Raw genomic sequence first — 10,820 nt, 5'->3', positions numbered from 1 at the left:
ACTATGTTAAAAAGATTTTAAAGTTTATTTTGACCGTAAATATTGATACCTAATTTCTTTTTGGCGTTAACCTTTAAGTTTTAAGTGTTAGGTTTTAATTGTGAGCGAATAAGTCACACATCGACTATGAATAATTAATAGTATATTATAATTATTTCCATTTATTTATAAAAAAGTTATTTTCATTTTTATTAAAAGAATTAATAAATTTAACATTGATATTTTTTTTGTTGCAAGTTGTTATTTTCTTAAATATATAGTATTGGATAATAAAAAATCCATTTCATTTCCCTTTGTTTCTTCCTCCTTGGGAGATTTTACCATTGTGAACAAAAGGTAGCGCATCCAAATTGTGGTACAGGAACGCCCTCTTGTTTTCTCTTTCACCACAAAAATCCTAAATTCTGTCTGTCTCAATCTTTTTTTTGTCTCTCCCATCCACAACTACTACTTGTCTTTCAATTCAACCATATTCTCTACTTGTTTTTTTTTTTAGATTGAGACACATCTTATAGTTTTTATGTCCAAGGTTTGTGTTTGATCCTCATGAATCATCATGTAAAAGAAACTTCTTTGTATATCCACCCTATTTCACTACCATATGGCTGCTGCTGACAACACCACCAAACCCACGGTAGGACATTGTTTTTTGTAAATTCTATCCATTTATGTTTGATATATTATATGATTGAAATTTCACTTTTTTTTAGTGATTGAATTTAACAATATGTGTTGGTGTCGTATTGATGTCGGACACCAAACATATATTTAATCCAAAGTGTCTGTTCTACATAGTTTGGAGTTGGGAGGTCCATGAAGTTTCAACTTCAAGGGACAGAGTTCAAATCCTATATAGGACAACTGTAAAATGGACATTAGTGTTAAGAATCTCACATAAGATGTGAGATGGTTTGACCATGAGTTTATAAGTTTAGGCGTTTATCACGTTGAGTTAGGCCCACCCTAAAATTCTAAGATGATATCATAGCCTTCTCCAAAATCCGTTGGTTCACCTGTTTCTGATATCGGGTCACCCAACATTTATATCCACACACCAAGCCCAATAGTGTTGGTTGGGCGTGAGGGGGTGTGTTAAGAGTCTCACATTGGATGTGAGATGGCCTGGATATGAGTTTATAAGTAGAGGCAATTCTTACTTAAAAGTCGGTTTTATAAGGCTGGGTTAGGTCCAACTCAAATACTAAGAATTAGTCCCACCGTTATTAAAATTTAAAATGAGTCAAGTGTATTGTGAGTAATATTATAGGCTTCTGGCAGATTGTTATTGGGGATTCGACAATTCATATGAGGAAGCGAAGTGGAAGCTGGTTCATTTATTGATTGAATCATATAGTTTCATAAATATTAATTTGATGATCTTGTCATTCATATTCATATGGAGCACTTTCAGACACAATTTTTTCGGATGGAAACTGGAGATTATTGGGTTTTCTTTGCTTTTATAAAACTAAAAATGTGTGTGCAACTTTCCTGTTGATGTTTGTATCCAGTGGCGGATCCGCCGCCCGAGCACTTGCCAAGGCTCTGGTGAAAAAATTTGGTATTTTAGGGGTTAGTTTAGGGAAAACTGAGATTTTTAGGGGTTAGTTTAGAGCAAAACTGAGATTTTTTTGTTCTAAACTGAGATTTTTCAGTGCAAAACTGAGATTTTTGTTTAAAACTGATATTTTGCACAGGTTTTATAATTTTTTTGGCTCCGCCACTGTCTGTATCTCACAATATCTTGATTTCTGGGTTTATTAGAAATGTTCCCCGATGAAGAGATGTTTGTGACTCTTACTGTTATTTTAATGTGTTATTGATGGATCGGTTTTACTTATTTCAAGGATTATTACAAAGTGCTGGAGATTAGTTATGATGCAACAGATGAAGATATCAGATTAAATTACCGAAGACTCGCCCTGGTTGGTAACCTACCCTTTTCTCTATAGCTCATGCTATCCGTTCCACAGTTTTTTAAACCATGAAGTAGAAAATTATATACAAGTTTGACTTACTACTTGTGATTCTACTCCATTGATAGAAATGGCATCCTGACAAACACAAAGATGATAGTGCCGTTACTGCAAAATTTCAAGAGATAAATGAAGCTTACAATGGTAATTCTTCTGTGCAATGCTAAAAAGTTTTCATTATCATAGCTTTAAATTTTGCTTGTAAGCCTATTATTTAGAAAACTTCAATTATTCTTGCTTTGCCGATCATCCATATCGTTATTTATTGTGGTTCTTGAAAATGGAAAACTCTTGCTATCTTCAACACAATCACAATATACAAATGGTTAGATTAAAAGGATAAGTAGTAGTCATAGGAACAAAGACTGTGGTTCTTCATTGAGTTTGATATGAAGATTAACCTTTCTTGTCTAGTTTTTCGACTTTCAGTTCATACTTTCTACTATATTGTCTAACTAATAGTAACCTGTAAGTTTAGATGAACCAAAGATGGAAATCTCACACACATGAACACGGTGATAACAAAACTTAAACTCGTAACAGCTTAAAAACCACCATAATATAACATAGTATATTAGTATACATTTCCGTTCTATTTGACATTAAGATAAGATACTGAGCTTAGTTTTAATACATTGATATAAATCAGCTATCAACTATTTAACTTTGGGTAAAAGCCATTTAGACGAGTGCTTCATTTTATAGGACTTTCAAAGTTGAGCATTACTAGGAAACCCGACATTGATGATTTGTCCTGTAGTGGAAATTAATTCTATTTACTATATTAAATAAGTTCCTGAGGTGTTACGTGTCGGCTACAAATTTCTAATTTCTCGTTCGAACAATGACGTAAAGCCCGTGCTCAACCTCATTAAATTATATAAATTTTCCCCTGTAAGAAACAAATTCCCTATATATTTACCATTTTAGCCTTACAAGCCGCATGTCACGTGTCAGTCTTTCAGAGAATTTTGTCCTGCTCTCCTTATTGCGCTGCCGTGCTGGGCACTGGTTCTATCTGCTGGTTAAACTTAATAAATAGGTCTTTAAGTGATACTTAATTGATTAAATTTAATCTGCAGCACCAGAATCTCTTTAGCACCACATAATTTGAACAAGATGTGTGGCTGCATTGGTTATGGTTTAGAAAACAGCAAGCAGCTAGTTGTTAACGATAGTTGTGGTGAACATTTGCTTACAATAGTCTTTCTTTGTTATTTTGTAGTACTGATCGATCCTGCCAAGCGTTTAGACTATGATTTAACTGGATCATGTGAAATTGAGAAGTATAGCTTGCAGGTATTGAAGTAAAAAACTTGTATTATTACTTTAAAAAGAATCGGTGATTGTTTCGCTGTATCTCCTAGTAGTATAACTTCTGTTGTGGACGTGTCACGTTGCTATACAGGAATATCTTGCCAGATTTAAAGGAATGATTCTGACTTGCAATGGACTTGGTATAAGCCACGAAGACAGATGGTATTTGCTTTAAATTTTTCTTCATTCTATGTCTTTCAATTGTCTCCTATTTTACAGTAGAGGTGGAATTCACCAGCCATGAGTCTTTAACGCAATCTTACTAGGGTTAGCGGCGCAACTTGTTACCCGTTTGCATGACAGACAACTGTGTAGTTGTTTTTTTCCATGCAACCAGGTGAACTCTATATTTATTCTCAAGCCCAAAATTCCGAAGTCAGTGAAAATTTTGATACTCTTAATCCGGAAAGGTTACACAAATGTCAACTATAAAATAATAGTTCTACATAAATTAGTAATTCACCTTGAACAGCTCTAATGTACAAGGTGGTTTGAGATCATATGCTGGATTATAAGTTTCATGATCGAGCTGAAACACCAATATCAAACTCCTTAAGCAAAAACGCCAGTTTTTAGTCACATGAAAATAACATTACACATTGTCAAGTTTATATCAGGATTTTAATTAATATAGAATTGAGTCTACATGTTTTGAACCACGGCAATTATATCTTAGCCTTAGGTTTGACACTTTAGAACCGCAACATCTGTTTTTTCTAGTTGCGATCTTTCCCTGATCTATGTTGACTCTTATAATTCCTTTATTTCCTAACCTACTAAACCCAAAACACTTGTTCATGATTTATTAATGATGCCTTGGAAACGTCATTACATTGAGATTACTTTCTGTATATGCTGTTAGTTCATGGATCATTTGATTACCTTTCTTTAGCCCCGCAACTGCAACTAAATATCTATTACCGTAAATTGAACCGCACTGTATCTGACATCGGTTATTTGATTTTTTATTTAACTCTAACCCTACCTAATCTAAATTTTTATTTTGCGCGCAGGTCACCACAATTGATTGAAGGTTTTGAACGACCAGATAAATAAGGTTTGTCCCTGGCTCTGTGTCAGTTTATTTTGATCACTACTACTCCTGTTATATGTCATTTTAAATTTAACTGAAAAACATTTCAGACAGGCATACTGATCTCAGTTTTGACGAGCAGAGTTATGAATACCCAGTTTTGCTGCGGATTTGAAACCTCGATAGTTTAGTATCCAATGATAAAGGGGCCCGGTCTACTTGAATCATTGTGACATACATATGCAGCATACATTACTATTGCTTGTGTATAGTTTTAGTTTAGCAACTAAAATATACTTATGGAATGGTGCATTAAGAAACTTTTATGTAATTAAGGATTTCAAGCTTCTTTTGTGCATCATCTTTCCTTGGTTTTGTTGACTTTGTAGGTAATATGCACCTTTTACTTGTGTATTTGATCTCAATGATCACACTCCCTTAATAATTGCAGTAAGTCATCTCAATAATTGGAGTAGGCCGAGTACAAAACTCACATTTCTTCGCTCTCTTATTAACAAAGTTATTTTTATTTTTTAGCCTTAATAAAGTTAGGGATTACTAGTTTCAAAAGTACAACTTAGTTAGTAGTTGCAAAAACATTGATATGCACGGGAATTGAGTCCATACCTAAAATTTTCACTTCTCCACATTTAAATTTTCATTTATACGCATTTATCATGTAACATTAATCAAGTTTACGCAGATTGTGAATCAATTATTAAATGAATTACTGTTTGAACCAAGTTCATTTGATGAACAATGAACTTTAATTTTAGTTTTGATGATAGCAAAGTATTTAAAAAGAAAAAAAATTATTTTCGAATGTGTGTTACAATGTGTAGAATATATTCAAACCATGTTGAATAGCATTAGAAGTGAATTTTGAGTTTACTTTTATTAGTAAAATCAATTTGTCTGGTCGAACCAAAGAAACAGAGCACAATTTCGTCTAAAGAAGTAACATAAATTCACTATGTCTAGTGGACAACGCCTCAAAAATCAAATCTTCTGGTTGATACATTCAGAGTACAATAGTAGTCAGTTAGATAGTGGATGATTTAGTGCTAGTAAAAATCTAGGTATTTGTTGGGTTGATGTTGCCTTCAACATATGTGTGAGTATACACAGTCAAAGTCATAACAAATGATAAGAAAGAGTATTGTATCGATATGAATTGTTTAAGGGAACTTCATTCCGATTAACATACAAATAGTTCTTAGCTTACGAGCAAAAAGGTAAAATGAAAATTAATTGCAAAAAGCTTTGGAAAATATAAGTTGGAAATGCGTTGGAAAAAATGATTCATTCAACTAGGGTCTGATGCTTGTGATTGATAAGTGGTATCATGACATTTGTGAGTAAAGTTATACCTTGTGGTATATATCTACAACGTTAGAGTATAAAACGACGGATAAGTTATGCATATTCTAGGTTGTCTTAATTCGTTCCAGTTCAAATTAGCTTGCTTCATTTTTCACCATGTGGCCTTAAAGCTTATGTCTAAGTCATTAAGTAAGATGTATGTGTTCATACTATATTTGACCATATTAGTTCATTAATTTCATTTATTACTAGATGTCTCATAATATCGGTCTATTATCTCATAGGAAACACCGCATTGCTAAGTTTGAACTCTTTTTAAAATATACACAACCTCTCATAATAATAAACTTGTGTTGGGGCTTAAGTTGATCACTCCTAGATACAAACATATATCATTAAATCAAAAGAACTAAAGATGCATAAAAATATATAATCATATCACATAAATAATATTAGACTTTTATTGAACTTCACATTATTTCAACAAGAGTTTTATCTCATGGTGGGCTTAACAACAGATACAATCAGACTCATAGATTTGTCATAAAAGAGTAAGAGATGTAAACCTAAGAAGCACACCAACCAATAAATGATCTTTCAACCACCAAGTTCAGAAGCGTCGTGCCTCTGGTTATCAGAATTGTAGCAGGAATTCGCTTGAGATGTTGGGGTGACGGCACAACCACATGCATGCAGCTCCTTTCTTCCTTCTACTGTATTGCTCCACTGAACAAGGGTTTTTGATACTCTTTAAATAGGCATCGACATTGGATCATAGGCCAACCCCCATTGAATAATATTAATGATAGCCTAAAGAATAAAATATATTGTCTCATTTGGATAATACTATAATAGTACAATCCTGCACATGAGACGCCAGCTGTCTTATCCTTCAGTGACAAAATATTCTTTTTTATTGTCAGCGCGCGAAGCTTTGACTATGATTTTGACTAATTGTAATTCTCGATTGTATGAAGACTGATGTCTTGACTCTCGTTATCATATATGAAGCTCTTAAACTTTTTCAAATGTGGCTCTTGTGGTCTGTCTTAACACTAGTTATCACCTAAGCTAGCTCTTTACATTAAAATGCCGTGAAGTCCAAAATCAAAATGACTCAACATTGAATAATCACCATATTAGCGGAGAATAATCCAAGTATTATCAAGAGCCTAATAGCATCATATAAAGTAAGTTAATAGTTGACAATAGATACTTTAGTATGTTATTGTTGGGCCGTGATGGAGGAACCGCACTAGGTTGGATCAATACATATATTGAGCATTGAATAAACACACAAGTGACTTTGACAGCACACTTTCACCCAAAATCTTAAGCCATTAGGTTTATGATCCTCTCATTGAGCATTGAATAAACACACAAGTGACTTTGACAGCACACTTTCACCCAAAATCTTAAGCCATTAGGTTTATGATCCTCTCACTTATATATTTCTCATCAGTTATATAAGTTTGGTTATGGTGGAAATCCTCTACGTTGAAGGTTTGGACGTAACTACCATTCATAGTGAACCAATCACAATTCTCTGTGTCTCTCTTTTTGCTCTTTATCTTTAGTCTCTTACATACTTCGTGCCTTAAAATCTAACATGTTAAATTATTTTCACGAAAAATACTTTTAATTACACAATTAAAAACTCTCCTTATATTTTTCTCACCTTCAATTGACATAGCACTTAATCGTGTTAGAAAAAACATACTTGAGAAAGATATGCCTCTGAACCTCAAGTAATTATTACCACAACCACATAGAGAATCCAAAATAATAAGCCAAATTTGTGTAGACAATTGTTGAAAAAAATCCGAGTGCCTTTGTTTGAGATGTTTTTAAAACAAATTATTCTTATTATTTTAATAATGTTTGCAATAGAATTTTTAAAATATTATTTTGTTAAAAAAATTGTTTTTAACTTGAAAAATGAAAAACTAATTTTAATAGGTTTTTCAGATTTTTTTTTTAAATTCTCTAGAAATCAAAACAAAATCATTTTAAATTTAAAAGCTTAAATCGAAATTTTTTTGTTGTGTATAATTATAATATAATTAGCTTCCCGATCAATCTCAGTAAAGCATTTTTCCTAAATATTTGAGGATTAAGTAAGATAAATTATTGTATATATGTGTAAATTAGTAATGTACTATATTGTAAAAATAAAAATATCCTAAAATTTTGCTTAAACGCAAGAAATGTGACTTTAGACAATCTAAACCCCTCAATTAATTAAATTAAACCCCCACACAAACTCTTTAATTATTAAATAAATTCATCTCTAAGTTTGATCAAGAAAAAACTGCAGCAGCCATAAGAAAAAGGGTAGTTTCACTTGACATTGTTTGTACAAACAAAACAAAAGACACAGATCCTCATAAAATCTTCTAGATTCATCAAAATTAAAAAACATAGATAAACAAATAATAATAATAATAGAAAATTAAATTGAATCAATCAGAAAGAAACAATTGAATTTGATCAAGAAAAGTCAAATGTTGAGGCCTATCTTTACGTTTAACATACCCAATAGTTTCTTTCTCTGTATAACACTTCAACCCACGTTTTCCATTCTTTTTCCACATCTCCATCGCATAATTACCATGCGCAAAATACGCTTCAGCAGCCGTTACCGTTACTTCTTCCGTTTCTCTCCCGTCTTCGTCTTCCTCGGCACGAACGACCTTAATAGGAAGCCTTTCGTAGTGATTTTTCGCGGTTCCTTCAAGTTCATCCATTCGAGAAAGTCCGAATGATGAAACGGAGTAGAGTTCTCCGTAAACGGGTTGACCCGACCCTGGAATGTTGAGAAGGAATGGGACACGGTATGGACCACATACGAGAGGGTAATTTTGAACGGTGCGGTATGTTCCGATGAATGATGCGTCGTTTGTTTTGATTAGGTCTTGGAGAAGGGGGTGATTGGAGAAGTTTCTCTTTAATGTTCCGTAGGTGAATATTATAGCGGCGGTGGTGGTGGTGGATTGTTTGGATTCACCCCCGTTGATGGTAACGGAGAGGTTTTTGTCCGCTACCATTTTTTGAGGATTGATTGATTCAGAGGAAGAAGAAGAAGAAGAAGCTCTTTGTTTGGTTAAATTATTTGTGGGTTTGGATTTTTGGGTAAGAGAGAGAATGTATGCCCCTTTTAATAAGCGATTTTGTACAGCTTTTTTATGAGAGAATGTACTATTTTCCTATCTTTTTAATTATAGTAGTTCCTATTCAAAAATATTCACCTCTCAAGATTATTCGATTAATCTATATAAAAATGATTCAGATACATGGATTATTTAATGAATATGTAAAAATAAAAAGTTTCTTATAAAAAAATATCAAAGAAAATATTTTTATTTTATAGTTTTCATCGATTAATTTATACAAAATAACACTATATAATTTTAAGATATTAAATAAATTTTATCTCGTATTATGATGTTGTTGATAAAAATTTATTTTGTTATTTTAACAACTTGTATGTAAATAAAAAGTTATTTGGTGATTTAGTGAGGGATAGTAATTTTTTTTTGTTACACTCATGTGAACAGCTTTAAAACAAAACCTGAAAAATCCATTTGGGGGTTGGGCTAGTAGTGTTGACTTGGGTCCTTAGACTATGCTCCTCTCAAGGTCTCAGGTTTGATTCCCCTAGTGCCAATTTCGGTGGGCTAAGTCCATACAGAGCAAAAAACTCTGGCTTTAAATGGGACCTCGACAAGTGGGCGGTGGGATTGGTCTTCTTGGATTAGTCGGTCTTAGAGCCGAATACCAAGTAATAATAATTTAATTTTTTCAATTACTTTTTATAAAAATACTCTTTCAAAGACATTATGCAGCAGAGAAAAAAACTATAAAATATGAAATTATTACTGATAACATCGTTACAAAAGGTTCAAGATATCGCATTCACATCTGTACATCACTATTAAGTATTGCTAAGTTGATTTATTGTTATAACAATAATTTTTCCTGCATGGATTTGACGGGTATGCAATTAGCTAGATAGAATTCTAGGTCTAAGTATGACAGGAGGTGAATGAAGTAATGAATCACATTATAGACTTTTTAATTAAAATAAAGTAATGAATCACGTTTGACTGTGTTTGTTTAGGTAGATTTACTAAAGAGAGAAATAAGAAAGAGAGAGATAGAAAAGAAATTAGCTATTTTTATGGTTTGGATGAGGAGAGAAATAAGGAAAGAGAGAAATATAATGATTAATAACCGCCAAAAATAAATCTCTCCATATTATGAGAGATTTGTGTGACAAGAAGTGAAATAAACAATTTTACAACAATACCCTCATTGAACTAATTTATTTTCTTGTAGAAAAGGATAAATTTGTTATTTTCTCATTTTTATTAATTTCTCTCTTCTCACTTTTCTATTCATCCAAACCATATAAAATTTCTATCCAATTTCTCTTCTATCTCTCTTCTCTCTTATTTCTTTCTTCACTATCTCTTTGGCATCCAAACATAAGGTAAGACTCATCCTCAAGTGCCGAGCAGTACTTCTCCCAAACTTGAACCTCAAGACTCAACAAACTTATAATTAAGAGGTACTAGAGACGTATTTGTAATTTTTATACATTTAAAGATCATATTAACATCGCCGCCTTACATATTCAATGACAACTGTTGTCGTATATTTTCATAAGTTAAGTGATCAAATTAATTGATTTTAAAGTAAAAGAACCAAAATGTAACAACAAAAAAAACAAAAGAACCAAACTTTTATAATAAAGGGTTTAACTATATATAAGACAATTTTAATAATTTCATTTACAAAATTTATTTATTTGAAAGTTAAACATTTTGTCATCATGGTTTACCACAGTTGATAGGGATGTTATATTATATATGCAGGAGTTGAGATTTGAACTCCGGACACTCGGTTTATTCACATTTAAGGTGAAATTTCTAACTACTTGGTTATTTGACCAAAAAAATAAAGTTAAACATTTTAATTTTCAATGATTGACTTTACACATGTTTATAAAACTTATTATAGAGTAAACCACCAAATTGGTCTATGTTTCTGAAACTCGCTCTCAAATAGGTCACCGACTCTTTTAATATCTCAAATTAGTATTTGTCTCTATATATTGTTATTACTGTCAAATAAGTCTATGTCTTTATCCACTTTCTATCAAAATAGTT

General features: G+C 32.2%; 2 protein-coding genes across 4 annotated transcripts; one reads left to right on the top strand and one right to left on the bottom strand.

Annotated features, from left to right (window-relative positions):
- Positions 1-305: 305 nt before the first annotated feature.
- Positions 306-4,682, top strand: LOC123881664 (chaperone protein DnaJ). Of its 3 annotated transcripts, none has more exons than XM_045930387.1 (7): positions 306-634; positions 1,848-1,925; positions 2,045-2,120; positions 3,202-3,275; positions 3,385-3,455; positions 4,307-4,350; positions 4,469-4,682. In XM_045930387.1, exons 1-6 carry the CDS (start codon positions 602-604, stop codon positions 4,347-4,349), a joined length of 375 nt encoding a protein of 124 aa, XP_045786343.1. In that variant the 5' UTR covers positions 306-601; the 3' UTR covers position 4,350; positions 4,469-4,682. The 3 variants fall into 3 exon arrangements, with proteins under 3 accessions (XP_045786343.1, XP_045786342.1, XP_045786341.1); XM_045930386.1 differs by having other exon boundaries at positions 4,441-4,682; XM_045930385.1 differs by having other exon boundaries at positions 4,437-4,682.
- Positions 4,683-7,972: 3,290 nt separating this feature from the next.
- On the bottom strand, positions 7,973-8,835 carry LOC123881978 (putative gamma-glutamylcyclotransferase At3g02910). The gene has a single exon (XM_045930750.1). The coding sequence runs from the start codon at positions 8,694-8,696 to the stop codon at positions 8,112-8,114; it is 585 nt and encodes a 194-aa protein (XP_045786706.1). The 5' UTR covers positions 8,697-8,835; the 3' UTR covers positions 7,973-8,111.
- Between the last annotated feature and the right edge of the window lie 1,985 nt (positions 8,836-10,820).

This window comes from Trifolium pratense, linkage group LG4 (assembly GCF_020283565.1).
Source record: "Trifolium pratense cultivar HEN17-A07 linkage group LG4, ARS_RC_1.1, whole genome shotgun sequence".
Lineage (NCBI taxonomy): Eukaryota > Viridiplantae > Streptophyta > Magnoliopsida > Fabales > Fabaceae > Trifolium > Trifolium pratense.
This window is presented reverse-complemented; position numbering and strand designations above follow the sequence as displayed.